Source organism: Anolis sagrei, chromosome 6 (genome assembly GCF_037176765.1).
Source record: "Anolis sagrei isolate rAnoSag1 chromosome 6, rAnoSag1.mat, whole genome shotgun sequence".
Taxonomy (NCBI): Eukaryota; Metazoa; Chordata; class Lepidosauria; order Squamata; family Dactyloidae; genus Anolis; species Anolis sagrei.
The window spans coordinates 40,603,748-40,627,795 of record NC_090026.1 but is presented as its reverse complement, the minus strand read 5'-3'; the positions used below and the strand labels follow the sequence as shown (position 1 = coordinate 40,627,795).

The 24,048-nt window shown below is 42.1% G+C and overlaps 1 protein-coding gene across 2 annotated transcripts in view; it reads left to right on the top strand.

Annotated features, from left to right (window-relative positions):
* THRA (thyroid hormone receptor alpha) overlaps window positions 1–24,048 on the top strand; it is a 219,581-nt gene that overhangs the window by 167,849 nt on the left and 27,684 nt on the right. For both annotated transcript variants that reach the window (XM_060781050.2, XM_060781049.2), the window contains one exon: window positions 7,901–7,962. In XM_060781050.2, the coding sequence (XP_060637033.1) occupies window positions 7,901–7,962 (62 nt within the window). The remainder of the gene's footprint in view (window positions 1–7,900; window positions 7,963–24,048) is intronic.

Here is a 24,048-nt window from a genome sequence, read left to right as displayed (position 1 = left end):
ACTCTACACGAATACTCAATATACCCAAATGTGAACACTGGTGGAGTTTGGGGAAAATAGAATCTTAACATTTGGGAGTTGTAGTTGCTGGGATTTATAGTTCACCCACAATCAAAGAGCATTCTGAACCCCACCAACGATAGAATTGGGACAAACCTCCCACACAGAACCCCCATGTGGGTCACAGCAACGCGTGGCAGGGGACAGCTAGACTATATAAATAAAAATATAATATTCGTTTGTGGGATTAACATAACTCAAAAACCACTGGATGAATTGACACCAAATTTGGACACAAGACACCTAACAACCCAATGTATGTCCTTCATTCAAAAAATTGATTTTGTCATTTGGGAGTTGTAGTTGCTGGAATTTATAGTTTACCTACAATCACAGAGCATTCTGAACCCCACCAACAATAGAATTGGGCCAAACCTCCCACACAGAACCCCCATGTGGGCCACAGCAACGTGTGGCAGGGAACGGCTAGTAATTTTTAAAAGCCAACTGATCTGTAAAATATACTCTCATGTAGGACCAAGTATCTCAAAAGCAGCAGTTTGGAAGCTAAGCAGGGTCAACTCTGATTAGTACTTGGAGGGAAGACCACCAACAAAAGCAGGTGCTCTAAGCAATATTTCAGAAGAAGGAGCTGGAAAAACAATCTCCAATAATTATTCCTTGTCTAAGGAAACTCAATGGAATTCATGAGTTTGCTGTAAATCGGCAGGCAACTTGAAGCCACATATATACACGAATCTCATAGATATTTGCATGTACGTACAAGATTTAACAGCAGATCGGTTCAGCTCCACCTTCTGCATTCTGTTAGCACCGCTTCTGCCAATGGGAGAGCAACATGCAAATGAGGCTGGAACAGCTGACAGCCAATTGGCTGAGTTGCGGCTGAGATCACCCTTGTTGTTGTTTTTGCTGCTGCTGCTGCTGCTTTAATCTGGGCCAGATAGGACATTGTGTCTTTTGAATTTAACTTGGAAGAAAAAAAGTTGTGGAGCAACAGCCATTCATGCGCACATATTTCCCCTCATTCAGGGTGATGGTTAAACACTATTAACAAATTTTGGGGAGGGAAATTTGCAGAATAAATAATTTCTTCCGATCCCATGTGTATGCATCTCATTTTATAGGATGGGAAATTTGTATACACATATACATACATAGATACATACAGATACACTAAAATGCATCATGTCACATAACTGATAGAACGAGGTCAGCCTCCACTTGAGTTGGGAGTGTATGGAAATGTCATATGTGTTTTCTGATCAATTTGGGTGATGATTTCTTGATTTTATAATTTACTAGCTGTCCCCTGCCACGCGTTGCTGTGGCCCAGTCTGTTGATCCGGAAAATAAATTAATGGGAAAGTGTTGGTTTCTAATATATGTAATGTCTTTCTGCTTGTGGGTAAACAGTATTTCTTGCTGTTTCTTTGTCAGTGTTGATGTGGAGAGTGTCTGGTTTGCCCACTCTGGAACATGCAACATATCATTGTCCTTCTTTAAGGGTCCCTTTCAAGTCTATGATACTCTATCTCTGTGTGTTTGAATAATATCTATCTATCTATCCATCCATCCATCCATCCATCCATCCATCCATCTATCTATCTATCTCTATCTATGGCTGGATGGCTCTTTGTCAGGAGGACTTTGATTACATTTTCTTGCCCCGATGAAGGGGGTTGGATTGGATGGCCTTAAGTATTTTCTGATGGTCATGGGGGTTCTGTGTGGGAAGTTTGCCCCGATTCTGTCGTTTGTGGGGTTCAGAATGCTCTTCGATTGTAGGTGAACTGTGAATCCCAGTGACTACAACTCCCAAATGTCAAGGTCTATTTCCCCCAAACTCCATCTGTGTTCATATTTGGGCGTATTGAGTGCTTGTGCCAAGTTTGTTGCAGATCCATCATTGTTTGAGTCCATAGTGCTCTCTGGATGTAAGTGAACTACAACTCCCAAACTCAAGGTCAATTCCCACCAAACCCTTCCAGTATTTTCTGTTGGTCGTGGGAGTTCTATGTGCCAAGTTTGGTCCAGTTCCATTGTTGATGGAGTTCGGAATGCTCTTTGGTTGTAGGTGAACTATAAATCCCAGCAACTAAATCTCCCAAATGTCAAAATCATATTTTTTGAGTGATGGTCACTCCTTGTGTTGTGAGACGTTTTGTTGCCAAATTTGGTGTGATTTCGTTCATTGGTTCTTTTGTTTGTAACGTACTCATTATGCACAGAGCATTTATATATATATATATATATATATATATATATATATATATATATATATATATAGATTTTAAGTGCTATATACTATGTTAAATGTAAAAGCCTCTGATGGAGGTCTAAAAAAGCTGAAGGCATGTAAACATTGATGATCTTTAAGGTGTAATGAGACTGTTTTTCTTTGACCGACTAATATTGCTACCATGCCCACCCCCCTTTCCCAGAAATGTATGTTCAAAAGAGCAAACCCTGCTCACAGGCTTACAGGCATTTCAATATATATATATTGCATCTGTCTTGAAATCCTGTCTGTTAATCAACCCTTCCCATATTTCAGCTCATGTTCATGCCTAATCCATGTAGCCTTCCCCTTCTGGAATGTAATTCTCCCCCCCCCCCCCTCCCCAATCCTTTTGAAATTGGAAGGGTGGAAGGGAAGGGGAAAGAGATTATTCAGCTTGCAATTAATCCTAAAACTGTTTGGGGGTTAAGCTGATGTAAACATGACCACCACTGTGTGCCTCTATGCACCTTATTTTTTACAGGATGAGAAATCTCAATCATGGAGATTTGAACGGAATAGCTAAAGTCGGTGCAAGAAGAGTGTGTTTGTTTCTATTTATATCTTTCTTTACTCCAAGGAGCTTAGGGTTGTATACATGGCTGCCTTCCATCATTTTATTTTCACAGCAGTCTTGTGAAGTAGGCTGATCTGAGAAAAAGGAACTGCTCCAAGGTGCTTTCCATAGCCAAGCGAAGACAGGAATATAGGTCTCCCTTCTCCTAATCCAACAATCTGACCACTGCACCAATGCTGGATTTTGTAGAATAAACAACTCATTGACTTTCCTTTTCATGAGGATTTGGGGGGCAGGGGGAGGACATTGCCACAAAGTGAGGTGCCAGGCCACCAGAACAGGGTGAATAATTCCAGCTGGAACAAAAAGATTCCAGTGGATCGTCCCTAGGGTAGTTGGTTAATAGTTTATTTGGAAATTTGACTCAGTGGCCTTTGCAGAAAAAATAAGCATAAAAATGAAACCAAGCATGCAACTTCTGCTGTGATGCTCAGTCGGGGGAAAAAGAAGAAATGACAGAGACATGACATAAGATATAAATATAGCCACTCTCCAACTTCAGCCAGAGATCTAACCCTTTGACAATATGCTGAAAGGATAAACAACACCAGCCCTTCTTTTGTTGTTGCTTATTCCTAAACCGAAATCAATGTGCTTCTTAATAATAAAAGTATGAATGTGCATCATGTTACTGTATTTTAGTAGTAAATGTGCTATCCACATGGTGTGGTTTAGGTTCTGTATGGTTGGAATGGAGTCCTGGAGATCCCACGCTGGCTCTACATTGTAGAGTTAATGCAATTTGTCCACTTTATGTTGTTTATTCATTCAGTCACTTCCAACTCTTCGTGATCTCATAGACCAGCCCATGCCAGAGCTCCTTGCCCACCGTCGTCAACCCCAGCTCCTTCAAGGTCATGCTAGTTACTTCAAGGATAACTTCCTTCCATCTTGGCCTTGGTCGGCCGCTCTTCTTTTTTCCTTCCATTTTCCCCAGCATCATTATCTTCTCTAAGCTTTCCTGTCTTCTTATTATGTGGCCAAAGTACTTGATCTTTGCCTCTAATATCCTTCCCTCCAGTGAGCAGCCAGTCATTATTTCCTGGAGTATGAACTGGTTTGATCTTGCAATTCAAGACACTCTCAGAATTTTCCTCCAGCACCACAGTTCAAAAGCATCTATCCTTTTTGGTTTAGCCCTCCTTATGGTCCAGCTCTTGCATCCACAGGTTTCTATATGGAATACCATTGCTTTAACTATGCAGATCTTCGTTGCCAGTGTGATGTCTCTACACTTCACTATTTTATCAAGAGTGGTCATTGCTCTCCTCCCAAGGAGTCAACGTCTTCTGATTTCCACTTTATAGAATCATAGAGTTGGAAGAGACCTTGTGGGCCATCCAGTCCAACCCCCTGCCAAGAAGCAGGAAAATCGCATGAAAAGCACCCCTGACAGATGGCCATCCAGCCTCTGTTTAAAAGCCCCCAAAGAAGGAGCCTCCACCACACTCTGGGACAGAGTTCCACTGCTGAACAGCTGTCACAGTCAGGAAGTTCTACCTAATGTTCAGATGGAATCTCCTTTCTTGTAGTTTGAAGCCGTTGTTCCGCTGTCACAGTCAGGAAGTTCTACCTAATGTTATCTGTCATGGCTCAGTGCTGTAGAATCCTGGGGTTTATAGTTTGGTAAGGCATCAGCACTCCTTGACAGAGAAGGCAAAAGTCCTTGCAAAGCTACTACTGCTGTGATTCTATAGCAATAAGCCATGGCAGTTAAATTAGTGACAAACTGCCTTAGTTCTCCAGTATAGATGTACCCCTAGTCTCCATGAATCCATTACATTCATTGGGTGATCCTGATTACAGTAGGCACCCCTTTGAGTCTCATGTTGTTTTTAGTCTCTTTTAAGAGAGGAAAAAGTGAGATATAAATAAATATCATCATCTCCATCTTTCTGATCAAACAGTGTTGTGAGGCTGTGGCATGGAAAAGACATTCATGGACCCCACCTTGATCTCTTTCATCAAAATCAATGGCCCACAAAAGACAATGAAGGAGGGGAGAGCAGTAGAAGAGCTCATTCCTTATATCTCTTCCTTTCAAGCACCATTGGGAACCCCTTTTCTTTCTCAGCCAACAGTCACTACCATCCCTGGTCCAAAGGTGCTTACCAAGCAGACAATCTATGGTCATTCACCAATGACACCAGTTCGTTGTGTAGATGCCCTGCTGAGAAACAACCAAGTTCTCAATCTGTTGGTCCCCAGGTGTTTTGGACTACAACTCCCAGAAATCCCAGCCAGTTTACCAGCTGTTAAGATTTCTGGGAGTTGAAGACCAAAACATCTGGGGACCCACAGATTGAGAACCACTGAACCATACATAAACCAGTTTATACCAGTATACACATATATATACCGGTATACACGCCACACACACACACACACATGCTCTTGGTGACCTTGTAAAACATGAGGAGGTATACTTAATCTAGTTTGTATCAGTAGCCGTATCTTGTATCAGTATCTTATATCATCCTCACCGTCTTTCTCATTCTCTCTTCTTACATACATATATACATACACACACTCAGCATGCACCTAAATCAGAGGAATATGCATAAATTACCACATTTTATTTTTTTAAACTTCTTATGTCTTTTTCTGTATCCATTCTCACTTATTGTTCGCCACTTTGAACCTAGCTGCCTGGTGGAAACGAGTAAATATTTAGAACAAATCAATTATAATATTTTCAGTATCTGCTATGTCTAATACCTCCCTTGGGTACAAAACATTTGCTGTTTCTGGCAACTATGTCAAATTCGCTTTTCAGCAAGGATTTAATTTTTCAGGAAGAGTCTTATGACTTGTATATTTTTGAAAAATTAAAAAAATCAGTTTTCTCATATCTTTCGGTTCTGTATCCAAAGCTCATGCTCAGCTGTTGAATTCCTGCGATGTTCCAGCACATCTGTAGAGCACCAGTTTGGGGGGAAAACTATTTTAAGTCCATCCTTCTTCATAAGTTCTCTCTCCACCCTGTTTCCACACGCCACCAAGCATTCAGCTACTGTAACATCACATTTTTTAGCTTCCTATCGTCTTTTTTTCAGAGCCAACGTGGTTATGAGGTTTGTGGGGCATTCAAATCCCTGTCTGTTGAGCCAGTTGACTTTGACCCAATTACTTCCCTCAGCCCTAATTTACCTCGCACAGTTGTTTCCCGAATAATCACACTCCCATGTATATCATCATGTGTAAAGGACAGCATGTACAGAGAAGTTACAAAAGCTATTTTTGAACTGTAGTTTCCAGAATCCCCTGAGCAGGATGGTTGTGAAGGGGGCATGTTTGAGGAGTTACTATTTTTAAAAGTATATGTCATATTTATTCAATTGTGAGACAGCATTGATTTATTTAGTTAGTTATTTACTATATTTGTATACCGCCTTTCTCAGCCCGGAGGCGACTCAAGGCGGTTCGATTGTGGGATGCACCCTAATTTCAGTACCACCACCAACAAAAATACATAGAATGCACCTGCGATTCTAAGACACATTCCCCATTTTTTGAGATGTTTATATAGGAAAAAAAGTGTGTCCTATGAGAATTGAAGAAATACAGTATGTGCAAATCTAAATAAAATTCTCCCACTAGAGGTGTAATGTCCAGAAATTTTGAAGCTATGAGAAGGAAAGCATTTATTCTATTTTTCTGAGAAAATTGAAATTTGGGGGATTTTTTAAAAAAAAATCAATGTTCTCCTGCTGTTGCAGATTGAAAGTTATTTTGGACAGGCATGGGCAGCTTTCTAACTTGGAGACCGCATGATGGGCCAGAGTGGGGTAGGCGGGCCAGGAGGGAAATCGTTCTCTCCAAGCCCCCTCCCTGCCCTTTCCTCCCCTTCCTCTTCTCTTTCGGAGGCAGAAAGTGAAGGAAAGATAGGAAATGTTTGGTTCCCAAAAGGGTTAGCCTTGGTCAGGGTGAGATGGTGGACGGGAGACCTCATGGGCCATCAAGTCCAACCCCCTACCAAGAAGCAGGAATATTGCATTCAAAGCACCCCTGACAGATGACCATCCAGCCTCTGCTTAAAAGCTTCCAAAGAAGGACCCTCCACCACTCTCCGGGGCAGAGAGTTCCACTGCTGAACGGCTCTCACAGTCAGGAAGTTCTTCAAGCTAAACATGCCCAGCTCTTTAAGCCGCTCTTCATGGGGCTTACATACATGCATACGTACACAGATACACACACACACAAATGGAAGGACAAGATCCTAATCCATGTGATCATTTGAACTATAAGAAGTCAGCAAAAAAAAAAAACCTGCAATAAAAACTAAAAAACAGAAGAAAATATCAAGATTAGTAAAACGGGGCAACTATATAGTCAAATACAGTTTTTAGAAATGATTTGAGTGCAGTAAATATGTAGACTCCTTTTGATCAAACATTTTATCCTTCACTCTAAAAGAAAATATTTCATAGTCTATTTAAAAATATCAACAACTTTGGAAAATGTGTTTTTTTTAACTTGTCCCCTTCCCCAATCTCTATTCTCCCCTTCCACTTTTTTAAAAAGTCAGTCTTGAACATGGAACCATGGTGTACCTTGGTTTAACTGGTTTGGAGTCCTTTTTGATGAACTGACTTCTGCCTTTCAATGTCTTGCTGATGGGTTCGCTTGGGATGACACGAAAGGCTGTGCGGAGGACAACATGGGAATCTCAGGTCAAGAGGGGGCTAGCCCTGCACGTGCTCCCAAGAGTGTAGATGCGTTTGGGTGTGATGCGACCTCTTCCCCAACCCCCTTATCGCTTCTGCTACTCTCAGATAACATAAAGTGAGTCCACTTGTACTGCTCTCGCCTCCTGGTTTCTGAAAGGGTGTGAGATGATGGAAGTGGAGCTGTACGAAGCCAAAGAGTGAGCTGGGGTGGTTGGGAAAGCTTTGGAGGATGGATGGGGTGATAAAACGAGATAAGATTGTTGCGATGGACGTATGGTAGCTTGAACCTGTTAGGTTTCCTGATCATGGCAAATTCACTTTAACCTTTGCCCTTTCTCTTTTTTTCTGAAGGTGGCCGGATGGGAAACGTAAAAGAAAAAGCAGCCAATGTTCGGTGAAAAGCAGTATGTCAGGTAAGTTACCTTTTCTGCTCCTATTGTGACAATGGTGTTGTCTTTCCAACCATCATGCTTCCCTCTGTCACTAGAGGGCAGTGGATTTACTGCACTTTGGCAATCACTGGGCTAAGGAAGGGATCCAATTGTGGTGGAAAGAATCCACTTTCATTTTCTTACTCATATGCCTTATCCCTGGAAGCAGTGTTGCCATGTCTCCAGTTTTTCTGGATCACTTCCAGATGGGAGACAAGTGTGCAAATCTTGAACTTGGCTAGTAGAGTGGCCATTTGCTGTACTTTCCAACTCCTAATTGATTTGTTGCTGGAACTTCTGGTGTTTGTGTGTGTTTATGTATAGTATTTGCTTTCTCCTTCCCTCCCAGTCATTGTGGTGCCAGGGCTCACCTCCCACTCTTTTTGACTATTGAAAAGTAGGCTAGATGAAATGTTCCTTATCTCATCTCTTGAGCCTACATTGTGTGATTTGAGTGTGAGACTTATGGTCCCTTCTATAATGCCATATAATCCAGATTATCACATTATCTGATTGAACTGGATATTTATTTTATTTTATTTCGTATCAAAAGCATTGCATAAATTAGTATAAAACTGATAAAAATAGAAGGAATGCTAAATATCTTTTGACCAAAAACGGGCAACAGCAACGGCATTGTCTGCAGCTTCCAAGAATTCTTCCTCTGTACATGAGGCAGGGCATAGTGGACAAGCATACAGATGCGGGGTTGTCTGTTCTGCTCCACAGTCACACAAGGTGTGAGATTCTTTTAGGTAGTGCCATTTTACCAGGTTGTCTTTTGATTTGCCCACTCCACTTCTGGAGTCTGTTCAGGGACTTCCAAGTTGCCCATTCTTGGTTTGCCCCTGGAGGAAGACCCTCCGGGGGGGGGGGGGGGGCGTCCAATTGGGATTTCCTGGTTTAGCTGCCCAGAGGGATACCCTTGCTGTTGCTGGGGGGGGACGGGACGCCAAGAGGAGTGGTAGTTCTCATAAAGCTTTTCCTTGATTTGAGTCTACTGGGAAGAGGCTGGTAGCCATGTAGTGGATGGCTTTCACAGTGTTCAACCTTATTTCAACTGGATTATATGAATCTACATTGCCATATAATCCAGTTCAAATCATATAATCTGGATTTTATATGGTAGTGAAGAAGGGGTCTATGATTAGAGACCATGGTTTTCCTGCTCAACCATGGAAACCCCCTGGATGATCTTGGATAAGTCACACTTTCTCTGCTTCAGAAGACAAAGAAAACTTTGTCATAGGGTCACCTTGGAGTCACTATGAGTCAGAAGTGCCTTGAAGGCACATAACAATAGCACAGCAATCCAAAAGTGAGACGGAATCATCCTCTCATTTCACCTTGATTTTGAGCCTCTGTGGCTAAAATTTTGACTAACTTTCCAAACAGGAATATGTGTTCTCTGTATGCCTGAATAACAAACTGTGAGCATCTGTGGTTGGTACTTAAATGCTTAATGGGCTCTTAGAATTTGGCCAGAAACCTCAGGGCCTGGAACAATCTTGAATTGGTAACTCTGCCTGAGAGTCGGAATTATCGCCCCAAGATTTTTGCACCCTGTCAAGAGATAAATTTCCCTGCGGGGTCATAGACATATTAACGGAGCTCCAGAATTATCATCTGTTGATGCTTTGGATGTTGCCATATTGAGAAAGGGGTGTGGGGGGTAACTCCCGTTTGTACATGTGTGTGATCCTCTAAGCCACATGTAACCCATCAGCAAGCTATGTTTGGTGACCTGCCAAGTGTTTAACAGTTGCTGTCCTAGGCAAGAAGAAAAGCTGTGAGATTGATTAGCCTTTGTATGGAATGATATCATCATTCCATACATGATATCTAAGCTGTATTTGACTTAGTTGGTTACAAATGTGGAAGAGTTAGGGTGAACAGTGCCAGAGTAGAGATTTATAGAGATGTTCAGACAGAACAACTTCTTACTAGTTCCTTATGTTCCATTTCTGTTTCTCCAGCTTTAAAGGTGAGAAGTCCCTCTTAATTCCCTAGAATTTCAGACCATGCATAAAAATGATGCTGTAGTCTTCTCTTAGGGCAGTGGTTCTCAACCTGCGAGTCCTCAGATGATTTGGCCTTCAATTCCCAGAAATCCTAACAGCTGGTAAACTGGCTGGGATTTCTGAGAGTTGTAGCCCAAAACACCTGGGGACCCGCAGGTTGAGAACCATTGTCTTAGGGCAGTCCTAAGACCATTGTCTTAGGGCAGTGGTTCTCAACCTGGGGTCCCCAGATGTTTTGGCCTTCAACTCCCAGAAATCCTAACAGCTGGTAAACTGGCTGGGATTTCTGGGAATTGTAGGCCAAAACACCTGGGAACCCACAGATTGAGAACCATTGTCTTAGGGATTTAGTGAGCCCCACTCCTGAACTGTTTTAATCCCATATTGGGAATAATGGTCTGAGGTCTATCAGACCATCCCACCAATTCCATCTTCCATCCCACCAATCTATCTTAGGCTGCCCGACTAGTTTGCTCACTAGCACCCCACTTCTGAGTATCTTCATAGTTAAGACCAAGGTGAGCTATAAGCATGGAATGAGCTCTTTTACAGCCATGAGTTTTTCAAAGCAGATTACTCCAATAAGTGAGTCAAGTGCAGAATCGAGGAATATGCAAATATCACACATACTAGGTTCATAGGCATTGCAACTTTGGAATATTAATTCCTTCCTCATTCAGTCAACCTGCCACTTAAGCTATATAGCAGGCATGAGCAAACTTTGGCCATCCAGGTGTTTTGGACTTCAACTCCCACAATTCCTAGTCCAGCCTGGCCAACTGACCCTCACCCTAGAAGTACCTTTGTATCCTGGAATCCTGGGATTACTCTGGTGGCATCCAAAAACAGTTGAGAAGGCCCCAGCTCTGTGGGTTCCCTTGACAGTTCCACAGAACAGATACCACACCATTGTTTTCTTTTAAGAGAAGCCCACATATCTCACGGCTTCTTCAGGATCCAGTGGGACAACTCTTAGTGGGTTAGGCCAGGTGTCTCCATGTGACAGATCAATATAAACAACTACCTGTATAAAACATGTAACAAACAATATAAACTATAAAACAACTATAACAACAATTTAAAAGCATAAATAAAACATTGAGTTAAAAACAATTTGAGCATTATTGTCTGACCATATAGCCATTTCCAGTCTGATTTGTCATCCAGAGTGCTGTCATGCCTGCTGTCCGAAAGCCTGGTCCCAGAATCATGACTTAAGTTTCTTCCTAAAAGAAAGGAGGGAAGGAGCCGTCCTAATCTAGCTAGGAAGCAAGTTCCACAGGCGTGGGTCCACTACCGAGAAGGCCCTGTCCCTCATCCCCACCAAACGCATTTGCGAAGCTGGCGGGACCGAGAGCAAGGACTCCCTGGACAATCTTAAACTACAAGGCGAGACATAGAGGGAGATATGTTCGGACAGCTAAGCTGGGCCGGAACCGTATAGGGCTTTATAGGCCAAGACCATCTACAGGTCAGTGTGATTACCTTTACTCCTATGAAAGAAGGAGCCATTGCCTTCTCTGAGTAGAGTGTCGAAAGTCAGGAGCATAGTCCGTCCTGGGAGAAGCTCTTGAAAAGCACCCAAAACCTTCTCATTCCTCCAGTAGAACTTCTTCAAGATATTTTAGTGATATTATTTGTCTGTGCAGAGCAATGGAAATAATGTCATTCCAACAAGTGGGGACTAGCTGCTGAAATTGCCTGACCTATCTGAAAATGGACAAATTGTCAACATTCGTTTTAGAGAATTCAGAGGCTATATTTTTAAAAGACTTGGAACTTTTGATTGTCTTTTTTGCAGAAAAAGAAGAGAATAATATGTTAACTGTAGGTTTTGATAATTAATAGGTTTGGTGAAGCCGAACCAGTATATGAATAGTAATTATAGTTGGAGAAGTTATTTTACATAATAAGATGTGTTAGCATTGTTAGAAAAGTCGGAAGTCAAATGTTCTTTCTATCTTTATTCATTCTTCCTTGTTATGACTTTCTTCTTTTTGTTTGTATATTTTTCCTTTTCCTTACAATATTTTATTGTAATGGAGATTATGTAGTTTAAAAAATATTTAAAGACGGAAATATTTTAGTCCTAGACAACTCCGTGAAGTGTTTTACTTCTACGGTTGTCGCTGAGAGAGGAAAGAAGGAAAGCAAAGAAGGGGAAAAAATTGCCATTGCCTAAATACCAGAAGCTAAAGAACAGGATATCCTTCATAAATGTAACTAAGTCTTGTCTTGAACCCATTGAGGTTCTTTGATGTTTTTCCTCTGGCCCAGAGGAGGAGGTCACGGGGCAGCTCAGGATATCGGTTCCCAAATGTCAAAAGTCTGGAGGCAGAAGATAAACCAAAAAAAAGGCTGGGGGAACACAAGAGGTGGGGCCACAATGGGTCATGGGGCAAGACACAATGAGGTAGAATTGGCGAATGTCAGTTGTAAGCCTGTTGTTACCTATTCGGTCAATTCTCATCTTCTTGTGCCCCTTCATCCTGTCATCAGCTCAATCAATCCCCTAATCAACCCCAAGAAAACTCTCACTTTTGGTCCTGGGTTTTTGTCATGGTTCACGTCTATGATTTTTAGACTTTCTTTTGAGAGAGAGAAGGAGAAAAGCATTTTTATTATTCTTTTCCAAAGAAGAGAAGGTTTCTTTAAAAAATGAAATACAATATCACATATAAAATTCAATAACTCATCACTAACTCTCGTAATTATTCCATAAATCAAAATCCTCTACACTTATCTCCTTTTCTCCTATTATTAAACCCTCCCTCTCCCTCAGGAAGAGTCTAGCTATTTATTTTAATATCCATTACCTTTCATGTGGAAGATCATTTTAATTGCGTCTTTCAGTCCCTTGCTCCCCTCTATCCCCATTCACATAATCAAACAATTTCCCCCAATTTCTAGTCCATGCATCTTCTCGACCTGGACCTTTTGGGCTTCTGAAAATGGTTAGGAAATATGGTAATTTGCAACATTTTTAAACTAGTATTTTTAAAATAGACGTGGAGAGTTCTGAGCACCATTTTTTAACCATGCACATTTCCCACATCATGTTGACTCATAGATGTTGTGTTCTGACATTTGGATAGAGCAAATTAAAAGATGCATCAATTGACAAGTGCGATGTCGGTTGCCATCAACCTGGTGTCATTTCGATTCAGTTGATGTCAGAGGGAGAAACTGCCTCTGGTGCGCAGAAATTTGAACACTGATCTGAAAACAAGGAAGCATCTCGGTGGGTGTGAGGATTATACAAACTGCAAGGCAAAGGACATGCTTCTGTATATATGCTTGTTTATATATGTGTGTGTTTGTGGGCATACACATGTGCATCTATATACATAATTAGCTGTCCCCTGCCACGCGTTGCTGTGGCCAAGTCTGTGTATATGTGTTTTGTGCATGTATATGTGTGTGTATATATTTGTGTATATGTGTATGTATGTGTGTTTGTGTATTTATGTGATTTTGCAAAAGCGTTATAATGTTTTTGGCTTTTAAAGTCTCTTCTGCTGTGTTTTTCAGTGTTTTTATGAGTGACTAGCTATACCAGCCACATGTTGCTATGGCCAACCTTCCCTCTCTCTTTCTATCCTTCTTTCTTCCTTCCTTCTCTCCCTCTTTCCTTCCTTCCCCCCTTATCTTTCTCTTCTTCTTTTCCCCCTTTCGGAAGACCTATTCTTGAATTGCAATTCTACCTATTCTTGAATTGCAATTCCCAGCAGTACTCCTGATCTATCTCTCTATCTATCTCTAATCTATCTATCTGGAGGATTGCTGGGAGTTGCAGTCCAGGAATAGGAAATTGGGATATATGTAGGGATATATGTAGGGATGCTCTCAAAGAAATCCAAGGAGAAGAAAGCTGACATTTGGGAAGCAGTGCATTTGGATCATCTTCCTCTCCTAAAGGGCCTGGTCTAGGGATTATGGGAGCTGTAGTCCGGAAGAGAGTGTGGATATGGTTTTGTGTGTTTTGTTTGCTGGGGGAGTCGTTTTTGTGCATGCGCTGTAGCGTCTTATTGCTTTTTTGGCTTTTTAAGTCCTTTCCGCTGTGTTTTTCAGTGTTTTTATGAGTGATGGTCACTCACTGGCCTGATAGGTGTATTGTGTCCAAATTTGGTATCAATTCGTCCAGTGGTTTTTGAGTTACGTTAATCTCACAAACTAACATTACATTTTTATTTATATAGATGGTCACTCGTTGGCCTGATATGTGTATTGTGTCCAAATTTGGCATCAGTTCGTCCAGTGGTTTTTGAGTTATGTTAATCCCACAAACGGACGTTACATTTTTGTTTATATAGGGAATGATAATAATAATTAAAAATATATTTCTAGACCGCCCTCTCTCCCCAGAAGGACTCAGGGGAGAAAGGAAAACACACACATACCTCTGACATACATGAGTTTTGTATGGTTTTCTTCAAATAGTCTTAAGGCATTATTATTGACGTGTTTAGCTTGGAAATGTATATTTTGAAGTATTTTTAAAGTACTCTTTAAAGGCAATCTGTTTGCAATGGAATCATACATGGGCCTATTTTTTTCCATAATTACATTATAATAGCCATGGTAGTGGATCTCCAGAATGAGCTTAATCTCCTCCTGTCTTCATAGTTGCAGAAGTAAGACATGCTCATCTGGCCAATGTGAGCCCATGGGGATTAAAAGGTATGGTGTGAGTAACGGACCACATACTTCCACCTCCCCTTTGGCTTCCTTATAAATGTTTGCACCTCCAAATGCTTATATTTATTTTCCACAGTCTGGAACTCTAGTTTAGTAGGTTCCTCATTGCAGAAAGGCTTTTAACAAACTATTTATTTATTTATTTGCAGTATTTATATTCCGGGGCTCTCACCCCGCAGGGGACTCAGGGCGGATTACAATGTACATATATATGACAAACATTCAGTGCCATAGACACACAACATATATACACAGACACACATAGGCTATTTAACATTCCAGCTTTTTCATGAGGGTATTCTGGCCACCAGGGGAGCTGTTGCTCCACCGTCCATTTGTGACACTGATGTAGTACTTCCTCATTCTTTGCATGCTTGCTGGAGATTTTTATGGCGTCTTAAATTAGCCTCCTCACATAAGCAGTACCTAAATTTCCTACTTGACAGATGCAACTGTCTTTCGGGCTGCAAAGGTCAACAGCAAATTGCACAAATTGGTCGGAAGCTCAGTAGTAATCTTAATGGAGCTGACTCCCAGCCAGCTACTCCACAGTCCCGGGCATGTCAACAGGTTGCCTACAGATCTTGGCCGGCAGGAACTTCCCTGTTGGGCTTGTATACGCACCATTGCCCCACCATCCTTTCTACTTACACATGCACAGCCTGAGCATTTACATAGGGCTGTATGTTCAACCAACAATGTAAAACATCAGTGGTTTGAAGGGCGGGGGTTGCCAAAGTACTCATTTCACGCCTCTGGAGATTTGTAGTGAGATAAAGCACACCTTGCCTGAGAAATTTGCACATCTGTGAGTCTTGCACATAAAATCACCCATGCATTAAAAATAGCTAAACACACGTAAACCAAAAAGCAGCCGCAAACATGTTCAATCACTGGATGAAATGAGTCCACAACAGTACGTTAGAAAAAAAAAAGTATATAAATAAATGTATAACTCATGGAACATGATTTAGAGTGTGCACTTATTTCCATATGGGAAGGGAGGGAAGGAATGCAGCAGAATCAGATCGGAGACTTTTTCACATCCCTGCATTCCAACAGATTTAGTCATCAGTCTCTTGTAAACATCCCTCCATGCTTCGGGCAGGTTGGCTGCCTTTAAATTATTTTAAGCATCATGTGTGTATGTGTGATTGTAAACACACACACATATACACAATTGTGTATTTTTAAATTGTCCAAGTGTGTGTGTAGAGATGTGTGTCGCTGCCACCAGTCATCCACCAGCTGCAACTCTTGGCTCTTCCTCTTCGCTTACAGACGTCCGCAGCAACATGGCCCTCGATCTCTTCCTTGCCATGCGCTATAACATCAGTGTGTTTTCCTCGTCGGATAGCATATTCGGGGGAGGATATTGGTGCCAAGAGACTTCCCATCCCCTTGAGAACTCCTCCCTGGGATCTATTGCTTTTGTGCATTCCAAAGGATCTTGGATTCCCTCTAGAAGCCAGGGAAGGAAATGGATTTTCCTACAGGGAATTCCTGTTCTCAGACTCCTAAAGATATTCTTCCTCCCCATTGACATTGTGTAGGATCTCTTCATTTCAAGGCATTTCCTGTGCTTTCCCCCCTCTGTTTGCTCTCTCGAAGACTGAGTAAAGAAGATGCCTTACTAATTCAGTTTCAAAATGGGGGTTTATTTTGACCTAATGTGGCTGCAGATTGTGTGGTCTCTTGAGAGGGGGAGGATATATAAAAAAGCAAAACTGAATGCTTTTGCTTCCTACCCAGATGCTGACTGTCTTTCTGGCAGAAAGCAGGGAAGGCTTCTCATCTCCCCTACCCCAAATCCATAGGGCTTTCATGTAGCAAACAGCTGTACTCCAGATGGGTTTAAATCCATAAGCATACTGGTGCTTTTCCCAGTTTACATGCAATATGAACATACGTGTGCCTTTAAACATTCCACGGACATCGATTTTTCAAATTTTGGATACGTCACCAACATTTTTCACGCTTGCTGCACAAAATACAGAGCTGCTCTGACAAAACAATGCTGATCTCAGTCTCTATGCAGCCTCTCCCTCCTCCATTTTACTTCTTTGGTCTCTACTTATTTTGCAACATAGGAGAGATCAGGCATTCAAAACACCCCCGACAGATGGCCATCCAGCCTCTGTTTAAAAGCCTCCAAAGAAGGAGTCTCCACCACACTCCGGGGCAAAGAGTTCCACTGCTGAACAGCTCTCACAGTCAAGAAGTTATTCCTAATGTTCAGATGGAATCTCCTTTCTTGTAGTTTGAAGCCGTTGTTCCGCGTCGTAGTCTCCAGGGCGGCAGAAAACAAGTTCGCTCCCTCCTCCCTATGACTTCCTCTCACGTATTTATATATGGCTACTATCATGTCTCCTCTCAGCCTTCTCTTCTTCATGCTAAACATGTCCAGCTCTTTAAGCCGCTCCTCATAGGGCTTGTTCTCCAGACCCTTGATCATTTTAGTCGCCCTCCTCTGGACACATTCCGGCTTGTCAATATCTCTCTTCAATTGTGGTGCACATAATTGGACACAATATTCCAGGTGTGGTCTAACCAAGGCAGAATAGAGGGGTGGCATTACTTCCCTAGATCTAGACACTATGCTCCTATTGATGCAGGCCAAAATCCCATTGGCTTTTTTTGCCGCCGCATCACATTGTTGGCTCATGTTTAACTTGTTGTCCACAAGGACTCCAAGATCTTTTTCACACGTACTGCTCTTGAGCCATTCACACCTTCCTCCATCAGCATCTTTTGTATATTTGCTATCAAAACATGTAAGGAATTCCTTCCTTCTGCACTTTGTTTTCTAATTGTTGTGATTCTTTTCAAGCATTTGCTCTTTATAGTTGTATTAACTTTTTGTTCTTTTTTAATTTTCACAATGAAATAAAATAAAGACATCTGTTAGGACAGGAAGAAAAACAATTTGGCTCAGAGAACTGTTTTAAGGTACACGAGACAGAGGAAATGAAATACAGTGTGCTGTTGGCAGCCGAAGGGCAGGGGAGGGTCCATGAAAGTAGGAGCAGGAATCCAAAATTAGATGGCTAAAGAAATGAGACACATTGGCACGAAAATAAGACAACAAAACCTGAGTGGAGGATAAATGAAGGAGGGGGAGGCTCGAAGGAAAGAAATGGAGAGGAGATTCAGAGCTTCCTAGGGACTTTATCCCTAAAGTATAATTAAAGGTAAAGGTAAAGGGGTATAAATAAAATTTATTATTATTATTATTATTATTGTGTTTGTTGTTGTTGTTGGTTTTCCCTTGACATTAAGTCTAGTCGTGTCCGACTCTGGGAGTGCTCATCTCCGTTTCTAAGTCGAAGAGCTGGCGTTGTCTGTAGACACCTCCAAGGTCATGTGGCCATTATCTTCCCACAGAAGCAGTACCTATTGATCTACTCACATTTACATGGTAGGTTGGCAGAAGCTGAGGCTAACAGCGGGAGCTCACCCTGCTCCCAGATTCGAACCGTGGACCTTTTGGTCAGCTAGTTCAACAGCTCAGCAGATTACCCCACATCACCACAATTTGTAAGCATAATTATGGCAGAATAAAAGGGTCTTTGGTTGGGGCTTACTGGACAGTGTTGTGTCTGTCCCATAGGTGCTTTGCACCTAAATCATGATTGGATTGTCTCTTTTGATTGGCGGGAAAAGCCCATCAAACAAATCCAATATCACTGTTGTTCCCCCACCATTTCTTGTACAGTACAATAGGTTTTTTTCTTCTGAAGTCCTAACACTACAAAGTGGAGGAAGGTCTCATGAAAATAATCATAAAATAGAAAAATACTGCATGAATGTACTGGATAGGCACACACAGGTAGGAAGCAAAACTTCAGAGTGCTTTGTGAGCCACCCCAAATCAGAATCTCAAACAGTTTGACCACATGTGTCTTGGTTTTCATAGTCGAAATACTTAATAGTATGCTGCATGCTTTCATTCAATAAATGAAAGCACTTCAGCAATGTTATGCTCATAAAGATTGCTTCATGGATGTTGCAAAGGAGAGAGGCTTCTAGTTCCCTTGAGGAGACCTGGCTTCCTATTCCCAGAAAACCTCTTAGCTTAATTTACCTATCTTGCAGGTTTGTTATGACCCTGCCCCCTCAATATCCCACTCTGAACTCCCTGGAAAAAGACACAGGATACAGATTTGCCAAAACCAATCTTGACCCAAAATTGAGCTCTGTGTTAACCCCCTTCTTTTCAAGTTTAATTTGTAGGCTGCCTCATATAATTTGATTCAGTTCTGCTCTGCTGATAAAATATGGGGGCTACTAACAGAGCAGTTTGTGGCCCCAGACAATCTGAATGGCTCTCAACCCCCCTCCCGACCCCATAATCCAGGATTGGGATGGGGGCACCAGTAAGGTTTGTCCTTGCCTGCTCTCAACCCCCCCCCCCCCCCAACAATCCAAGCTTCATTAGTTCTTCTGAAAGGCTATTTAAAGTACTCCTAACGAGGATGTCTTTCAAGCGGAAAACACAACGCCATGTACATCCATAAAAGGCCCTTTATCCCTGGGCATTGGGGGTTGTGGGGGAAGGAAGCAGTGGGTGACCCTCCTTCAATTATTCCCCACCAACTCCGGTAACCTTGCTTACCCTCCGGGGCCTCATCAACATTGATAATTAAGATGCCCCCTCCCTGTCCTGGAAAAGAATTGTGTGCTCTCGTTCACCCCTGCCCTCACAATGTCCTATTGTCTGGGGTGGTGGCAAGGGTCACCCCCACATGACCCTTCAATGACCCAGCCATGAGGGTAAGGGAACATCTCCCCCACCCCATGCACTGGTAGGCATGTGAGGATAAGCCATGTGTCTTGTCCGCAGCAGGAAGACTGGCAGCTGTGCTAGAAGGTGGCCCAGGCATTTGCAATGTCAGAGACTCAACAAAATACCTACATGGTAAAAAGAAATGCATAAACTTTAAACTACTTTCTAAGCCTGCTCAGAATTCACACTCCACTCCTTACTTTACTTACTTACTTAGGCAATCCCTCGTTGGACGAGTAAGATGGTCTTCCAATATTCTTGTGGGTTCGTAGGTGGCTGTGGAGCCCTATTCTTGACACGCATCTTCTCCCACAGTGAAGGCACTGGTTTCCAGGTGGAAGGCGGTCCTGGTCGGGGTTGGCTTGACGCACCTTCCACCTGGCACGTTTCTCTCTTTCACCCTCCACTCGTGCCTCCTCGAATTCTGCAGCACTGCTGGTCACAGCTGACCTCCAGCTGGAGCGGTCAAGGGCCAGGGCTTCCCAGTTCTCAGTGTCTATGCCAGAGTTTTTAAGGTTGGCTTTGAGCCCATCTTTAAATCTCTTTTCCTGTCCACCAACGTTCTGGTTTCCGTTCGTAAGTTCAGAGTAGAGCAACTGCTTTGGGAGACGGTGGTCAAGCATTCGGACAACGTGGCCGGTCCAGCGGAGTTGATGTTGGAGGACCATCGCTTCAATGCTGGTGGTCTTTGCTTCTTCCAGCACGCTGACGTTTGTCCGCTTGTCTTCCCAAGAGATTTGCAGGATTTTCCGGAGGCAGGTGCACACACTCTAGACTGTAAGCTGTGTGTGAGAAGTTGTCCCATCGTCCCACTTTCAACGAGACCACTACATTTCATACAACTTTATTTATTTATTTACTATATTTGTATACCGCTTTTCTCAGCCCTTGGGCGACTCAGAGCGGTTAACAATAGCAAAATTCAATGCTCAAAACATCATAAAACAGTTAAAAACAATTAAAACAGTTGCATACAGTTAATATAAATAAATAAACCATCTCATTCGCGTCTCATAGTTAAGATCGAAATCCAGACTCATCATCCAATTGTTCCATATTCCTATATTCGTTACACTGCCTATTCAAATGCCTGCTCGAACAACCAGGTCTTCGCTTTCCTCCGAAATGTCAACAGGGAGGGGGACGATCTAATATCTGTAGGAAGGGTATTCCACAGCTGAGGGGACACCACTGTGAAGGCTCTGTCTCTCATCCCCACTGTTTTTTTGTCAGTAAAATAATAATAATAATAATAATAATAATAATAATATTGTATTCTGCCCCCATCTTGCTGAAGGGATAAGTGAAACTCTACTGTAATAAGAAAGATCGCACAAACTAGGAGAAGCTGCAGCAGTTTGCCTTTGCCTGAGTTAATTGAGTGTAAACTGAAATAAATCTGCAGTAATTGAAATAAAGTGAAGACAATGGGAGAAAAAGGGAGGAAGAGAGAAACTGGAATGTTTTAAAAGCAGCAGAAAAAAATGGGACTACAGAGAATTGGAACTGTTCCTACAAAATTTGGACAGTTGGTATGCCACCGTCAGTCCTCGGCTACCATACATTCCAACAGCTGGGCTTAACAGTCACATTGTTTTGTTTTAGGGAATAAAGGATGCGTATAGCTTAAGAATCGAGTGTGTCTTGTTCCACTTAACTTTATTTAACAATAGGCCTGTAAAAAAGATGCACATAGCGCTCATTGTTGTCGTTTTCTTCTTTTCCCTTTCCAGCTCTCCGCCCCTTATTTTCCTCCTTCCTTCACCCTCTCTCTTTTCCTTCCTTGATTATTACTTAAGTATATGTTTAGCTTTGGTACAGATCATTTTTAAAAAAATATATCCAGGATGTCCTTGCATTTTTGGAACTCTGCAAAGAAGAATCTGGAAGGGAAAGAAAGAGAAAATGGGAAAAGGGCCCAGGGAGGTGTTTCATTGTTTGTGTTGTGCAAAACGAAAAGGGGGAACTAGTAGTTCACAACAAAAGAAAAAGCTTTGGCTGCACTAGCAGAATTACATGTTGAATATAGCTTTTTTATTAGATGTTGAATGCAGAGATGTGGCAGAATTGCCATGACGGTCCCTACTTCGGTGGAAGATAGCCAAGGACCAGGGTAATGAATTATGCAAAGATGCAGCACAATTGCCCACCCTTGCAGAAGGCTGGATGCTGAATCCTTGCCTGAGTTGCTGTACTTGCAGTGTCTTCTTCCACGGAGAAGGCACACCCACAACTGTGACTTACACACAGACACAAAGGTTATTTATATTCTGAGGGCAGGTTATTTATATTCTTACAGTAAAAAAGGAAAAGAAATCCCTTCTAGGCATGCACCCAATGCAGGGATAGGGCAATGCCTGCTGATGCAGCTCCTTTCTACTATCCTTGACATCCAAGCAGTGTCTGAAAAGAAGTAGGTAGCTATGTATAGCTATTTTAAGCATCTGTGCATGTATCATTCACACATTTAATATGCGCTGTACAAAATGTGAGCCACAAGAAGAGTTAGCTGTCTCTCTTACTCCTCGATCCCATTCCATTTTTGTGCTTTGGGCATGCTTTCAGATCTGATGGAGGAAAGACATGGATGTAAATGATTTTGTCGAACTGAGGATAAAATATTCTTTGTGAGAATAGATACTAGGTGGTGCTAATGGGTAGCCACACATGCATAGTCCTCTCCTATCAACGTCTCGTATGGATGGGTTGCACTGTTCCATTAGAAGAAGTGTGTGAAACTCATTTCCATCAAGGGCCATATCAACCTTAAGGTTGCCTTCAAAGGGCTGTTGAATCCATGAATAGTGATCTTTAGTTTTTATCCATTATTGCCCCCCAGATGTCATTGAATATTTTATTTATCGTATCAGGAGCAAACCAAACAGTAGTATTGTATTTTTTAAAAAATTGCAAAATTGGCATTCTATTAAATGCCCTTTGACCAATAGCTGGCCACTTGGAGTACCTTTCGTGTTGCCATAAGAAGGTTCTCCATTATGTATGTGGCAGGGCTCAGGCTGCATTGTAATAGGTGGTCTGTGGTTTGCTCTTCTCCACACTCACATGTCGTGGACTCCAATTTGTAGCCCCATTTCTTAAGGTTGGCTCTGCATCCCTTGATGCCAGAGTGCAGTCTGTTCAGCGCCTTCCAAGTCGCCCAGTTTTCTGTGTGGCCAGGAGAGTCTCTCATTTGGTATCAGCCATTGGTTGAGCTTCTGGGTTTTAGCCTGCCACTTTTGGAGTCTCGCTTGCTGAGGTGTTCCAGTGAGTGTCTCTGTAGATCTTAGAAAACTATTTCTTGATTTAAATCATTGGCGTGCGGGCTGATATCCAAACAGGGGATGAGCCGGAGATGTCACTGCCTTGGTCCTTTCACTATGGGTTGCTACTTCCCAGCAGATGTCAGGTGGTGCAATACTGGCTAAACAGTGTCACTCCAGAAGCGACCAGAAGCCAATGTCATTGAATGATAGCTCCCATCACTTTTTATTTTCTGCCATGCGGACTGAAGATACTGGGAATTGCAACCCAGCAGCACGTGTGACTCAGAGTTTGCAGAAAGATTAAAGGATATTTTAAAATCAGAAATCATATCCATGAGTATTATATCTAAATTCAAACCCTGACAATACAGAACAAACTGCAACCTTCCAGATGTTACTGTATCACAACTACTATCAGATCTAGCCATTATATCTAATGATGAGGAACGCAGGAGTTGTAGACCAGAATCTGGAGGACCACATAAAATGACATGGTGGGCTGGATTTGGACATCAGACCTTGTGTTTGACACGTGTGTTACAACAGTGATTCTTGACTTGTGGGTCCCCAGATGTTTTGGCCTTCAACTCCCAGAAATCCTAACAGCTGGTAACAAACCTCACAACCTCTGAAGGTGACTGTCATAGATGTGGGTGAATCATCAGGAGAGAATGCTTTTGGAACATGGCCCACAGCCCGGAAAACCCACAGCAACCCAGTGATTCCGGCCATGAAAACCTTCAAAAACACCATCTTATCACTTTCTTTTTCAGAAATATGCTTGGCAGTGGTAAGATAATAATAATGATGATGATGATGATGATGATAATAATTGTTTCCAAATGTTTGTTGTTGTTGTTGTTGTTGTTGTTGTTATTATTATTATTGTCGAAGGCTTTCATGGCTGGAATCACTAGGTTCTTGTGGGTTTTTTTCGGGCTATAGAGCCATGTTCTAGAGGCATTTCTCCTGACGTTTCGCCTGCATCTATGGCAAGCATCCTCAGAGGTAGTGAGGTCTGTTGGAATTAGGACAATGGGTTTATATATCTGTGGAATGGCTGGAGTGGGGCAAGGAGCTCTTCCCTGCTGCAGCTAGGTGTGAATGTTTCAACTGATCACCTTCATTAGCATTTGAAGGCCTGCCTGAGCCTGGGAAAATCTCTTGCTGGGAGGTGTTAATCTGTGCCTGGTTGTATTATTATTATTATTATTATTATTATTATTATCATCATTATTATTATTATTTTAGCACTGCCAAGCACAATAAACATTGACAAAATCACGATCTGTCAACTGCA